Genomic DNA, 16,018 nt, shown 5'->3' with positions numbered 1-16,018 from the left:
GGTGGATCATACCTCAAAACAGTTATTTGACTATTTTATTGTTTCCTTTTAAAATTCCTAGCTTCGAAAGTACTTACCCGATTCCAATGATCTTGGTGTCTAATTGTTTTAAAAATCTGTGTTATCCTTCTAAATTGGTCTCTAATTTCTTTTTGCGTGCTTCTCTTATTTATTGACTCGGTGTGTGCAACAAATGCTTAAAACTCCACTTTGATAAGCCTGCTCAACGATGCTACCCCAAATAGAGCACTTGGGATTATTATAAGTAAGCCCCTGTAAGCCAGTAAGGATTGTCTGATCTATTTGCATGGTGTGCCCTTACACTGACACTACATAAACAGCCAGCGTTCGAGGCATGTGGCCTGCTGAAATCATATCTGTGCATAGATCGCCGCCTAGTGTTGGGTCCGGATGATTGCACATTGTTGTCCTGGAAGAGTCTTCGAAGTATCACAAGATAGGTGGCTCCTCCCTCGGACTACAGTGCGCATGGACATCCTCTCCATCCGTAGATTGTTTTTTTCCGCCATTGGGTTCGGATGTACTTTCCTTTACTCGAAGTTCGGAATCGAAAACAGTTATTCTAAAAAGGCCAAAAGGCCTTAGAGTTCGTCGGTATTGTTTTGATCGGTGCTAACAAACTTTATTTAGAGTTATCCAGCTTCGGACGTCGAATCGGGCCGCGGGGCCTTCTCGACGCCACGTGGACCGGTTGTATATGGAACGGACTCTTTTCAAAAGATGCCCTCAATGTAACGCTAAATTCCCACATACAGACGACTGCCTAGCCTGTGCCCAGTTTCGATCCAAAAAGACTATCCGGAATCGAAGGGCCGCTAGATTAATAATGCAGCAATCAGCGCCGGAGCCAGAAAATATCTCCGACGACGAGGAAGAACTTGTCGAAGCCGAAGAGTCGGAGGGACAGTCCGATCAAGACTCCGAGCAAGAATTCAATTGCTACGTCGACGACGAAGAAGACCTCGTCTAGGTAGGAGACAACGATCAAGGGATTGGAGCCGTCGAGGACGACTCCAGTGACGAAGCGGGGTGAACCGTAAGTACACCGCCCCACAAAGACATTACGTCGGTTCCAAAGGCTCAGGTCGCGGCATCGCCGGAAGGCCTTAGCCAAGATCTCGTTACCGATTCTATAGCCCCGCACTCAAGCTCGGCTAAGAATATTCGAAAAGAGCCATCTCATAAACAGTATCAAAAACTGGTGGTATCGAAACCAAAAACAGTGGACCCGAAACCAAAACCAAAACTGATAGACAATACAGTCTTCGGACCGAACTACGTAGACCCATCGGAGTCGAACAAAAAGGTCGCCGAGCCGAAAGCCAACGTACCTATACAAACTCCGAAACCGAAGGCCTTCGCCCCAATAAAATCTGCTCCGACCGCCAATAAAATAAAAGGGGTTCTTCAAGAAGGCCTCAATCCCAAAAGGGTTGTCGAACCAAAACAGAAAGTCGACAAGCCAAAAGTGGTTCCGTCGAAGACTATCGAGCCGTAGCCAATCAATCCAAAGAGGGGCATCGAGCCGAAAACTAAAGGCATCGATCCGAAACAATAGCTTCCGAAGACGCCTCAAGTTCAAAAGGGGACGATCGAGCCGACTACAAATGTCGAACCGATCAAAACATCGGCTCCGAAGACACAAACACTGCCAAAAAACACGGTTGGAATACCGAAGGCACTCGGACCGATTAAATTTGGACTTCCGACTCCCCTTGACAAAACGCAAAAGACTCTTGTAACGTCCAAACTGGTCGACCCAAAAAGCAGTGTCAGACCGAAATAGTTAAAAACAAAGGCGTCGGTGCATTCTATTTGTGCCTATCCATCCAGCTATGCCTAATCCATACACATATTCACCCACACACTCAGACGAAGAGGTGGTTGATGAAGATAATGAGGAGTACATTTACCCAGTAAACTCTGACCCAGACACCCAGCCACAACCATGGGGGGAATCAGTGGACCCTTATAGCTCTACACCCATTCCAGATACACCTGCATACCCTGTTAAGCCTTCCCCTACAGAGGATACAGCTGCATTTAATGCACTGATAGATAGGGCAGCCCTCCATCATAATGTAGAAATGCATGCAGACCCCATTGAGGAGGATTTCCTTTTTGACACTTTTGCAACATCTGAAAGGTCTGTAAAAACATTACCTATGTTGAAAGGGGTACTTAAACATGCAGGAGACATTTTTAAGGAAACAACTAGGGCAAGGGTAATTAACCCCAGAATATAGAGGAAATAGCTCCATTAGACCCCACATATATTAAGGGGCAACTGCCTCTAGATTCATTGGTTGTATCCAATGCACGTAAACGTGCAAACTCTCAAACAACAGAAGAAGCTCCTCCTCCAGACAAAGAGTCAAAAATTCTTGAGGCTTCAGGCAAAAGGGTAGCTGCACAAGCAGCAAACACATGGCGTATTGCAAATACGCAGGCCCTGATAGCTAGGTACGACGGGGCACATTATGACACCTTATTTATTTATTTATTTAGTAGCTGGTAGAGCGCGCGGCTACCTCCAGCGGAGGTGTCCCGGCGCTAAGATTACCAGAGTATCCCCAGAGAGAGAAGCCTAGTTCAAAATCGAGTGAGCGTGAAAAGGAATGCTGAGGCATTTAATTAGCGTTTAGTAAACAGCCAGGTTTTTAGTTTGCGTCGAAAAACTGGCTCGGATTCGATGAACCTGAGGTCAAGAGGTAGGCTATTCCAGAGCTTGGCAGCTGTGACGGTGAAAGTTCTGCCGCCACTTCGAGAGAGCCTGAATCTTGGGACGATCAGTAGACGAAGGCTGTTGGATCTCAAATGTCTTACTGAAGATGAAATCTTGAGTCGATTGCTCAGATAGGTCGGGCCAGTTCCATGAATTGCACGGAATGCAAGAATCAGGATTTTGAAGTCGATACGCCGGGCTATGGGAAGCCAATGTAACTCATCCCGGTATGCTCTGACCGAATTACGGGCAGGGATATTACCAATGAGACGAGCTGCAGCGTTCTGAATGATTTGCAAACGGTCAATCAGATATTGGGGGGCACCTGCATATAGACTATTGGCATAGTCTAGATGTGCCGTGATAAGTGCCTGGACAACCGTTTTGCGGGATGTTTGAGGGAGGTAGGGAAAAATCTTCCTGATCATGCGCAGTTTGTTAAAACAGGCCCCTGCAACTTTGTTGACTTGAATACTACCAGACAAGGTGTTGTCAAATGTGAAGCCAAGGTTGCGGGCAGCCTGCACAGGTGTGGGGGGAGGGTTCAAGACGGTGGGCCACCAGAGGGTTGCAGGGGGGGGGTGATTTCTGGCTGAAGAAGAGAACCTCAGTTTTGTCGGTATTGAGAGCAAGGTGATTGGCAGACATCCATGTGCAGATATTACCAAGGCAGTTTCTGAAGTTGGAGAAAAGGAAGTCAGAATGGTCTCTAAATGAAAAAACAAGCTGAGTGTCGTCAGCATAAGAGACCACCCTGACACCCCAAGACTCTACTACCTTGGCAAGTGGGGCCAAGTAGGCGTTAAACAATAGAGGGCTTAATGCGGAACCCTGGGGCACTCCGCACAGGAGGGGTTTGTCCTCTGATTCAAAAGGGTGCATCATTACCTTAGAAACACTCCTCCAGCATTTGCCAGAACCTTACAAGGAACAAGCTGAGGAACTAGTACAGGAGGGAAAGTTAATAACCAATGCCTCCATTAAATGTGCCTTAGACGTTGCAGACACAGCTGCCAGGTCAATTAACACCAGTGTTATGCTAAGAAGACATGAATGGCTTCGCATCTCAGGTTTCAAAAATGAAGTTCAGTCCACTATATTAAATCAGCCAGTGAATCCAGATTTCTTATTTGGTCCAGCTGTTGACAACATTCTGGACAAAATGAAGAAAGATACTGAAACTGCTAAGTCGATGGGAGCCCTGCAGTCCCAACAACATAGGAGCTCTTTTCGTCGCTCCAATTACAGAGGAGCTGCAAGAGGTAGCTTATCACAGCAGAGCTCAAACTACAAATGAAACACACAAACCACCTACAACAAAAACAACAATAGAGGTGGATACCGAGGCAATAGCAACAAGGGCAGAGGAAGAGGAGGTAATACCACCAGATCCTCTATCAACACCAAGCAGTGACTTCTTGTCGCTACCCCCAGACCACATAACACCGGTCAGAGGACGTCTACAGCAGTTCCTACCTGTCTGGCAAAACATCACCACAGACAGGTGGGTATTACAAATTATCCAAAATGGCTACTGCCTAGAGCTCATCTCCACACCACCCAACATACCACCCGTACACCGTCCTATGTCCACAGAACACCTCAACCTATTGCAGCAAGAGGTTATCAGTACGATGCAAAAAAGGGGCCATAGAACCAGTACCGCTAAAACATCAGGGTACAGGGGTATACTCACTATACTTCCTAATCCCCAAAAAGGATGGGTCTCTCAGACCAATATTGGACCTCAGGCCCCTAAATCAATACATTCTATCAGAGCATTTCCATATGCTCAAGTCTTACCACTGCTGCAGCAAGGAGACTTCCTCTCAACTTTAGACCTCAAAGATGCATACTTCCATATACCAATACACCCTGCTCACAGGAAGTATCTCAGATTCACAATACAAGGTCAACACTACCAATTCAAAGTCCTTCCTTTTGGTGTTACAACAGCCCCACGGGTGTTCACCAAATGCCTAGCAACAGTAGCTGCACATCTAAGAAGACAGCATATACATGTCTACCCGTACCTGGACGACTGGCTAATACAAGCAAAGTCAGCCCCGCAATGTGCCAGCCACATGTCTCGCACCATTCATCTCCTACACAGTCTAGGCTTTTCGCTGAACTACCCAAAATCTCACCTACAGCCGTCCCATGTACAACAGTACCTGGGAGCAACAGTACATACTCTAGCAGCAAAAGCATACCCAAGTACAGCAAGGATCAACAGTATGCAACTGCTCATCCAAAAGTTCAAGCCACAACACTCGCTCTCTGCCCGAGTGTTTATACAACTCATAGGCATGATGGCTTTGTGCATATTTATAGTCCCTCACGCACGACTGCACATGCGTCCGCTCCAACAGTGCCTAGCACAACAGTGGAACCAGGTTCAAGGACAATTGAAAGACCTAGTGTTGGTCACCAGTCGTGCATACAACTCTCTGCATTGGTGGAATCCACAAAACCTTTGCAAAGGTCGACTGTTCCAAGAGCCTGTACCACAGATAGTCATGACAGCGGACGCTTCTGCATTGGTGGAATCCACAAAACCTTTGCAAAGGTCGACTGTTCCAAGAGCCTGTACCACAGATAGTCATGACAGCGGACGCATCCCTGTTAGGATGGGGAGCCCATGTCCTTCAGTACACAGTGCAAGGCCTATGGACAACACACCAAAAGAAAATGCACGTCAACTTACTAGAACTGATGGCAGTTTTTCTGGCACTGAAAGTATTCAAAATACATTTGAGCAACAAGACAGTGTTGATCCGGACGGACAACATGACAGCAATGTATTACATACAGAAGCAGGGAGGAACACACTCTCCACAACTATCACACCTAGCTCAAAGCATGTGGAAGTGAGCCATTCAAAGAAACATTTTTCTCATGGCGGAACACCTCCCAGGCAAGGACAATCAAATAGCGGATCTGCTCAGCAGACACAGCCATCAAATGCACGAGTGGGAGATTCATCCCAAAGTGCTACAACCATACTTCCAACAATGGGGACAACCAGACATAGACCTGTTCGCTACAAAGGAAAACGCAAAATGCCAGTACTTTGCCGCCAGGTTCCCACATCCGCAGTTGCAGGGCAATGCGATATGGATGAACTGGTCAGGCAGATTTGCGTCCCCCCCCCAGCACCACTAATACCGCTGGTGGCACGCAAACTACGCCAGCATCCAATGACACTAATCCTGGTTGCTCCAACATGGGCGAGGCAGCCGTGGTACACAACATTTCTAGAACTCTCTGTGGTGCCTCATCAAAGGCTGCATCTAACACCCGCTCTTCTAACGCAGAGCCATGGAGACATACAGCACCTAGATCCGCAACAGCTGAACCTTGCGCTCTGGCTCCTGAAGGCCTAGAGTTTGGGTACCTAAAATTACCTCCAGACTGTATGAATATTATCAGAGAGGCAAGAAAACCTGCTACCAGGGCATGTTGCGCGTCAAAGTGGAAGCGTTTTGTCATTTATTGTAATAATAATGACATAAACCTATTAGATGCTTCTACACAAAACATCATTTGCTATCTTTTGCACTTACATCGTTGCAATTTAGCTTATTCATCTATACGAATACACTTAGCTGCCATAGCAGCTTATCTTCAAAACAGACAGCATCTTTCGCTGTTTCGAGTGCCAGCAATTAAAGCATTCATGGAGGGACTCGAACGAATCATTCCTCCATAACACCCACCTTCACCAGTCTGGAACCTAAACATTGTTTTAACCAGACTGATGGGACCACCATTTGAACCGTTACATTCATGTGAATTACAATTTCTAACATGGAAGGTAGCTTTTCGAGTAGCAATTACTTCGCTTAGAAGAGTTAGCGAGCTGCAAGCCCTAACTATTCAAGAACCATTTATCCAAATACATGCAAATAGGGTGGTGCTTAGAACCAACCCTAAATTTATGCCAAAGGTGGTATTCCACTTTCATATCAATCAGACAATAGAACTGCCAGTGTTCTTTCCAAATCCACAGTCAGTACCTGAAAGAGCACTACATACACTAGATGTCAAAAGAGCTCTTCTTTACTATATTGACAGAACTAAGGATTTTAGGAAAACTAAACAATTGTTTGTTGCCTTTTCACCACAACACAAAGGCAACCCAATTTCAAAATCGGGTTAGCCAGATGGATCGTTAAGTGCATTCAGATATGTTCTCAAAAAGCAAAACGCACCTTAACAGTTCCCCCAAGAGCACATTCTACACGCAAACTAGGGGCATCTATGGCTTTCCTAGGAAACATTCCTCTAGAGGAAATATGTAGAGCAGCCACATGGTCTACCATACATACCTTCACAAAACACTATTGTGTAGATGTACATTCCAAACAGCAAGCTGCTGTAGGACAGGCTGTTCTAAAAACTCTTTTTCAGACTGCTGCAGCTGGCACAGGTAGCCACCTCTAAGGGAGAGACTGCTATACATTCTATGCACAGATATGAATTCAGAAGCCCACATGCCTCGAACGGAATATGCTACTTACCAGTATGCATCTGTTCTTGGCATGTAGGGCTGCTGACATTCATATCGCCCACCCTCCACCCCGGTGCCTGTCGCAGCTGTAGCATTCATTCTTTCTTGCATGGACATCTCCTACTTTACTATACTCCATCTCTGCCACAATGGCTAAAAACAATCTAAGGATGGAGAGGATGCCCATGCGCACTGTAGTCCGAGGGAGGAGCCACCTATCTCGTGATACTTCGAAGACTCTTCCAGGACAACAATGTGCAATCATCCGGACCCAACACTAGGCGGCGATCTGTGCACAGATATGAATGTCAGCAGCCCTACATGCCAAGAACAGATGCATACTGGTAAGTAGCATATTCCTTCCCACACCTCGGGATCAGCGAGTCGGTACATTCGGATATGATCCTAATGTAGCTTACCATGCACTGGTATTTCGGCTACATGGGTTTATAGTGGGTTTATTGTAAATAACATGTTATTCTACCTACTGCTGATGCTGTACCTGTTGTGAGTGTTTGAGGTTATTTTGATTGCCATTGCTGTCCCAGTCCAGTGTATATACAGAAGCATGAAACCTGCTTCCCTGTTCTGTTATCATTACCTTTCGAAAGCCAAGTCATTATGCTTTCCAGTTCTCGTTTATTGGTTCTCCATAACACAAGGATTGTTTGGTATTAGTCAGAAAGCTTAGAATGTATTTATTTGAAATGTTGAAAAGGGCAAACTATAGCCCATGTCACAAAGCACATTAACCAACATGTTAGTACGTGTGTGTACTCACACAAACGCTACCTTAGATGGAGGGGCAGTTCATTGCCTTCTATAGAGCCAGTTAGTCAATCTTTATAATTTAGGCTTAATCATACTTATTAATTCACACTCATTTTCACAATTGGTTTATTGTTTATTTTTAATTGTCAAATTGATGTGTCCTTATTTCTAGTATCCCCATGATATGTAGCATTATTTTACTTACAAGGTTTATGATAGTTATGCAGATTGTGATGCTGTTTTATTTTTCTTGTGCACTTTTAGGCAACATGAAGAAACGCCTTTTGATGCCTAGCAGGGGTAAGACTTTTAGGCTTTAGTCCACTTCTGCTACGAGTTTGTGATCTATTGGCTTATCTGTTTGGCTTGTTTGTAATTGTGATAAGTAGTGCATGTGTCTGGCTAAACGTAGAGATGATAAGCATTGATGACTGTAGTTTGCATAAAGGGGAAAAGGTTGTGAGTCTGTTTCTTAATAACTTAAAATTTCAGATGGGTGTATGCCAAAAACAAGTATACTATGATCCTATTAGATGCCTTTTCCAAACTGGCAAGCTAGTGTTTATAAATATCCCCATCTCAAAGGTGCCGAGAGAGTAATACAAGATTAAACTAAATGTATCTAATTGGAGCCCACACTATAAGGTACCTTGCATAAGACTTACTTGCTATTTTTTCGCCTCTTAAACAAAAAAACGTTGCCATCCCTCAAAACATAGACTGCATTGTAGAAACGTAAGCTGTGAAGAGGCATACATTCCCTTTCCCAACACTGAATATTATAATCTATTTTACAAACCGTACTTCATTGTTCATATCATTCAAATGTGTTCTTTTAAAGCTACATCTTTAAGAGTAAGAAATGTGGATTTTATTTTTCACTGGGTTACAAACTTTGGATTTTGCAGGCATTGTATAGCTCTACTGCAAGAGGTCATTGAGTTACCCAACATTTCAACCTTTTAGTGTAGGTATAAGAATATAGGCTTAGCTGGGTCAAAGCAAGAGGCCAAGTTGGAGTGGCAGGGTAGGACTGTGTCTTTGGTGTGTATTAAAAGTACTATGACATTTTGAACGCCAAGAGTCCAAGACGTTGTAAAAAGTCATGATTTTTTAACTGCAAACATGTTTCCCTGCAGATCAATAGAGACACATTATTCACTGTTTTTGGCATTAAAATGCTTGAATGGCTTTGGGAATCTTGTGTGTTTCTCTCTCGTTCCCTCACTGAACTCAGCGTAACTTCTCTAATCTGTGTTAACAGACAGTGGTGGTAGTGTTCCTTCTTCTGAAGGACACCAACCCTTTAAGCCTATTGCTGTAATGGGACTTAATATGGATTGCCACCAATCCTAACCTCATGCTAACTTTCCAATAACTGGGGATCTTGAACTTCATCATACCATGAACCTGTATTAAGGTTACCAGCATGTTTGTGGGACATGGATTAACTATTTTGTGACTGTATGGGTGAGTGTCTGAATCCAGTGCACATATGCTAGCTGCACAAGATGGTGATCTTTGTTGCGAAGGCTGATGTTATCCTTTTGGATAGTCCAGCCTACAGGGATGTTACTGGTTAAAGTTACGGCCAAGGTCCAATGGCAGTCACCAGTAGCCCACCTTCCTGGGGATGGTTCTGTGTACACTTGCTCCATGGGTGCTCATATTACAAATATATTTTGAGCCTAACCAGTGGTTCTCAAGATTCAGACCTCTACCCATGAACTACTACCTAACCGACACCTTCTGTGTACTGGCACACCAGTTAGCAACTGAAATCTGGACTATCTTAGATGCACATGTACCCCTCCACTATACTGCAGTGACCGGCGCTCCGGATCACCCCTAAATCACTCCTAGGATTCCCTGGAAGCTCTTCAAGAAAAAAGCTTGGATGGTAGGATCTGTTGGTTTGAGTGCTGAGTTTTTGACTCTGATAGGAGAGTTGTACATTCTTCAAGTTCAGACATCTGCCACCAATTTCTGTCATTGACACAGCATGCCTGACTTATCGTTTGCAAATATTTCAGTATTTCTTTCTGTTGGATTTCTAACTTCTGCATCGAAAGATCCTCATTGAGAGTCATACATTTAGAATAGTATCACCTCTGGCTGGGTCCTTGGGACAGTTCCTTCGTATATTAACGTAGTTTTAGTATAATGTAGTCGGAAGTAGGCACCTGATTGTTAAAGTCAGAGGCACTGCCTCAATATAAAGCCTGTACAGCTTTTCTAGCATTGTTTACTAAGCGTCAAACACTTTTAAAACTGCATTAAGACCACAATGCAGCACCTTGCTGAAGATAAATGCAACCATACACTAAATAACCTTTTACCTTCTGACTTGATCCATTTGTTCGCTTGTCTTCGACCTAAAATTTGCCTATTAGGGACCAACAAATATCTGAAATAGTTGCCTTTTATGTGAGCGAAAGGTACAAATTCCATTGCACATTTTTGGAGGAGAGATTTTACTTCCTGATCCTATACCGATAGCAAGTGGTTCAGTGCTGGTTTTAAAGGGATTGGTGGAGGGGGAGCATAGCCGCCTGCACAAATGATAGGACCCATCTGTCTGTAGTTATTGTTGTCTTCCGGGGGATCCTTATTAATAGTCATAAGCACTGAATTGTCCCGCTTATGAGCGGGATCACAGAGCACTTTGCAATATATGTTAAAAAGGCAGATATGAAAGATTTAGCAAATAACTGTCACAAACCTCTCCTTTAAAATGGAAGAAACGCAGGTCCATTGTAAAACCTAGGCTATACAGCCAAAGCATTAACCTAACACTACCTTTAAGGGTTCACACTTGCACCAGTGTCCCATCATCTACTGGGTGACCTAGTTTATTTTTATGTGGATGAAGGCATAAGCACAAAATCCCTTTCTATGATCATCCTTCTAGCTGCATAGGGACTTGTGACCAGTGGGCTCTTTCCCGGTGCAGATTCACCACGTTCAAAGTACATAGGCAACACATTGGGCTGTGCCTCTGCTGCAGGCCTTACCAGTTGTTCTTCCTTCTGCTCGGTCTCCTGTGGCACCGGTTCCGGCTCTTCATTTTGATCCAAGATCCAAAGAGTTTGCCCTGTGTCACATTATGCCATAACCATATGCAAAGAACCACTACCTTCTGGTTCCTTTACCTTGGCAGAAGTACTTCAGGATGATGGAGTCCATTTTTGCATCAGGCTGATGCTATTCAGGGCCAATACTGGTCTCTCATAAGACTTAATTTGGATTCCGCCCATGGGATTGCCCAAAATCTGAATCTAGCCGGTTGATTGAGGATGCGAGTTCAGCTGTCACCAAAAGGTCTCACTGTAGTTTAAGTCTTGAATAAAAACAAACGCTCTCAGAGGTTCAAATATCTAGATCAGGTTTATCTGAAAGAAACACGTTAGTGTTAGATTCCTTACCTTAGAATATCCCCAGGCGTCAGTCTGGATCCGGAAACTTTTGCGTAGCAGTACCCCTGCGCGTCGGTAGGCGTTGTCTGCAGGCGTCCCCTGCGGCTCCGCGTCCGTCGTCGGCGTCGTGCGCCGTGATGACGTCGCTGGAGTATATAGACGCCGCCTCCGCGCGCTGACGTCAGTTCTTCTTTTTTCCGCGCCAGCAAGCGCAGATCCGAAGAGCAGTACTCCTGTCTTTTGACCAACTTTGTTCAACTCTATTACTCTTTTTGTGCCTGGTAGGATGCCCGGTTTCAAGAATTGTGACGGGTGTGACCGCACGATGTCGGTCACGGACCATCACCGACTCTGTCTCCGGTGCCTGGGCCCCGACCACGACGTGGACGCCTGCGTCGACTGCCGGGCCCTCACTAACAAGGCTAGACGGGAGTGGTCCCGCAAGCTGCTTGAGCTCCGGGTGTCGGCCCCGCGTCAGGAGAGGTCTCGGTCCGGCCGGAGGTCCAGGGAGCGTTCGAGGGAGCGGTCGCGGAGCCGCGCCGAGCGCTCCGGAAGTCGTCACCATTCGTCGGGCTCATCAGGTAAGAAACACAAGAAGTCGGGGCGTCGTCATCGTACCCCCGACTCCCCCCGAAGCTCGCGTCGCGACGCGGCCGGGGGTTCGGGTGACCCCAAGTCCGCGGCTCCGCGTGAGTCGCCGGCTCGGCCTGCCCCATACCCTCCGGTCCCTGGGCACGGTGCGACGCCTGAGGAGATTGAGGCGTTCCTCATGGCCATGAGGGCGCTCAGTTCTCCGACGGGGCCTACGGCGCCTTCGGGCCCAGTGCTGCCGTCCGGAGGCCCTGGCGGGTCGGGTGTCCCTGGCTCGACGCCATCGGGTGCCCCGGGCCCGGTGCCGCCGACGGCTCCGACCCCGGCGCCGCAAGGGCCTTCGGGGTCGACGCCGGCTGGCCTGCCGGCTGGTTCGGCGCCGATTCCATCGGGGTTGCCCGCGGCGCCGGTTCTCCTGTGCCGGCTTCGGGCGGCGCCATCCCCATGCCCTCCCCGAATCCGGACGCGGAGTCGGACCGGCGTCGATCGACGCCGGGTTCGACGCCGATGGGGCCTGTGAACCCCGAGGAGCCGGTCTACATCGTTGACTCCGAGTATGGAGAAGATGAAGAATACGGGGAAGGTTGGGAGGGGTCTGAGGACCCTCTGTCACGCGAGTGCCAGTATGACCCGGACTGGACAGGTGATTTGGGGGATGCCAGTGGTCTGGACGATTCTCCTAACCCTGGTTTTGTCTCTCCTCCTTCTGTGGAGTCGGTGGAGGGAGCTGCATACTCAGTGGTGCTGATGAGGGCTGCCAAGGCCTTACACCTTGAGCTCCCCGTCGCGGCCGTGAGGCCTAACATCCTCACTGAGGTCTTCAAATCGCAGTCATGCCCACAGGAGCCTCTGCTGCCGTTTAACGAAGCCTTGTCAGACGTTCTGTTGGGCACGTGGTCCAGGCCCGCTTCAGGTTCGCCTGTTGATCGGAACGTGGCCAGACGCCACCGTCCTTGTCCGGACGACCCACAATTCCTGTCCGCCCATCCCACTCCCGAGAGTCTGGTGATCCAGGCCTCTACCTCCCAGTCCGCATTCCCGTCGGCCCCGCCCGATCGGGAATCCAAGAGGTATGTCCAATATGGCAAGAAGGTCTTCTCGTCCCTGAGTCTGGGACTGCGGTCTTGCAACACCGCATGCCTCTTGGGCCGCTACACCCACTCTGTGTGGGACACGGTCGCGGAAGTGCTGCCAGAATGCCCCATGGAGGTGCGGGCGAAGCTCGGCAAGGCTGTGGCTGAGGGCCGAGACGCAGCTAAATATTCAATACGGTGTGGTCTTGATACGACCGACTCGCTGGGCAGAGCTATGTCAACGGCGGTGGCGATTCGTCACCACGCCTGGCTGAGATCCGCCAACTTTTCGGCCGATGTCCAAAATGCCTTGATGGACATGCCGTTCGATGGCTGTCGCCTCTTTGGTGACAAGGCGGACCACGCGCTGGAACGCTTCAAGGACTCCAGGGTCACGGCCAAGTCCTTGGGTCTTTCGACCCAGCGCCAGCAAACGGGTTTGTTTCGCTCCTTTCGTGGCCAAGGAAGGGGCGTCCCCACACGTGCTGCCAGCCACGCACCTCAACAATCCTTTCAACGCGGTGGCGGCCGTGGAAACCGCCGTGGCGGCGGTCGGGGTCAACGGCGGGGTCAGGCCACACCTCCCCCCGCAGCATCTGCCTCCAAATCCTCCTAGTCCGTGCTTTCGGGCCCATGTGACGCCAGTGGGTGGCAGGGTTCGCCATCACCACGCTCACTGGCGCACAATCACGTCAGACAGGTGGGTGCTGCAACTCGTCCGAAGGGGCTACTCCCTCCCCTTCGAGACCACTCCTCCAGCCATGCCACCGCAGAACCACCGTGTGTCGGGGGACCACTTGACACTTCTGCAGGAGGAAGTTACGGCCCTCTTGGCCAAGGGGGCCATCGAGTGCGTTCCTGGGCCAGAAGTAGGGCGTGGTTGCTATTCCCACTACTTTCTGGTACCCAAGAAGGACAAGGGGGGCCTACGTCCTATCTTGGATCTAAGGAACGTCAACGGCTTCCTCCGGAAGGAGAAGTTCAAGATGTTGACGTTAGCTCAGGTCTTGGCTGCTCTAGACCCACAAGACTGGATGGTAGCGTTGGACTTGCAGGATGCCTATTTTCACATCCCCGTCCTGCCGGCCCACCGGCGTTACCTGCGGTTCACGGTAGGCCAGGAGCACTTTCAGTTCATCGTGCTTCCCTTCGGCCTTACCAGCGCCCCACGGGTGTTCACAAAGGTGATTGCGGTGGTCGCAGCCCATCTGCGCAGGTTGGGGGTTTCAGTCTTCCCCTACCTAGACGACTGGTTGTTGAAGGCGGGCTCGCCCCAGACAGTCGTCCACCACCTTCAGATGACGGCAGACCTCTTGCACGACCTGGGGTTCTCCATCAATGTGCCGAAATCACACCTGTGTCCCTCCCAAAAGCTCCTTTTCATCGGAGCGGTTCTGGACTCGGCGCAGTTTCGGGTTTATCCTCCGGAACGGCGGGTCCGGGATATACAGGCTTTGATTCCCATCTTTCGGCCGCTATCCCGGGTTTCGGTCAGGTTGACGCTGCGGCTGCTGGGACTGATGGCTTCCTGCATCCTTCTGGTGCATCACGCCCGGTGGCGGATGCGGGCTCTGCAGTGGGACCTGAAGTTTCAGTGGGCCCAGCATCAGGGCAACTTATCCGACCACGTCTTGATCTCGGAGGGCACTGCGAGACAGCTGCAGTGGTGGCTTACAGACCGCGATTGGGTCAAGGGCAGATCCCTCTCCCTTCCCCAACCGGAGCACGTTGTCGTGACGGACGCGTCCCTCCAGGGCTGGGGTGGCCACTTGGGAGAGGCAGAGATCAGAGGCATCTGGTCTCCGGCGGAGTCCCGGCTCCATATCAACCTGTTGGAGCTGCGGGCGATTCGTCTAGCACTGAAGGCATTCCTCCCCTTTGTCAACGGGAGTGTAGTGCAGGTGTTCACCGACAACACCACCGCCATGAGGTACTGCAACAAACAGGGCGGAGTGGGGTCGTGGACCCTTTGCCAGGAGGCTCTGCGCCTCTGGCAGTGGCTGGAACGTCAGGGCGTGACCTTGACGGTTCAACACCTGGCAGGCTCTCTGAACGCCAGGGCGGACGAACTCAGCCGTCGGTGCTCGATGGATCACGAATGGCGTCTGAACTCGGACGTGGCGCAAGGCATCTTTCTGCAATGGGGAGAGCCTTGGTTAGATCTATTCGCCACAGAAGAGAACGCGCAATGTCATCAGTTCTGCGCGTTGGAGTTTCCAAGACGGCGCGAGTGGAGTTGCCGTCTGTTATACGCCTTTCCGCCTATACCACTTCTGCCCAGAGTGCTGAAGAAGATCAGGCGCGACCGGGCCCAAGTTATCCTTGTGGCTCCGGACTGGGCTCGAAGGTACTGGTATCCCGAGCTACTCAGCATGTCAGTCGGTCCCCCGATCCGCCTACCCCTTCAGGAGGACCTTCTGTCGCAGCAGCAGGGGACGGTCCTCCACCCGAACCTGTCCAGTCTCCACCTCCATGCTTGGAGATTGAGCGGCGGCAGTTGAGGCCATTTGACTTGCCTCCTGAAGTCTGTGACGTAATTCTGGCAGCCAGGTGTCCCTCCACTAAGTCGGTATACACCTGTCGGTGGAACAGATTTGTGGCATGGTGCACAGCAAAGGCTGTGGATCCTCTTTCTGCCCCTCTTTCCGAGGTTCTTCTGTTTCTTCTTTCTCTTGCCCAGCAGGGCTCTGCTCTGGGCACTATCAAGGGCTACCTTTCTGCCCTTTCAGCCTTTCTGAGGCTTCCTGATCAGCCTTCTTTGTTCAAGTCCCCGATTGTAACGAGATTCTTGGAGGGCATCACACACATGTATCCACCTGTTCCGTTTGTGATGCCTCAGTGGGACTTGAACTTGGTTCTGACATTTTTGATGTGTGCTCCCTTTGAGCCCCTTCATTCTTGTCCTCTC

At 49.1% G+C, this 16,018-nt stretch overlaps 1 protein-coding gene across 3 annotated transcripts in view; it reads left to right on the top strand.

The window, feature by feature from the left end:
* The window catches only part of MTA1 (metastasis associated 1), a 721,937-nt gene that overhangs the window by 601,667 nt on the left and 104,252 nt on the right, over positions 1 to 16,018 (top strand). For all 3 annotated transcript variants that reach the window (XM_086937146.1, XM_086937145.1, XM_086937147.1), the window contains exon 17: positions 8,295 to 8,330. In XM_086937146.1, coding sequence (XP_086793272.1) covers positions 8,295 to 8,330 — 36 coding nt within the window. The remainder of the gene's footprint in view (positions 1 to 8,294; positions 8,331 to 16,018) is intronic.

The sequence above is a fragment of the Lissotriton vulgaris genome, chromosome 9 (genome assembly GCF_964263255.1).
Source record: "Lissotriton vulgaris chromosome 9, aLisVul1.2, whole genome shotgun sequence".
In the NCBI taxonomy this organism is placed as follows: Eukaryota; Metazoa; Chordata; class Amphibia; order Caudata; family Salamandridae; genus Lissotriton; species Lissotriton vulgaris.
This window is presented reverse-complemented; position numbering and strand designations above follow the sequence as displayed.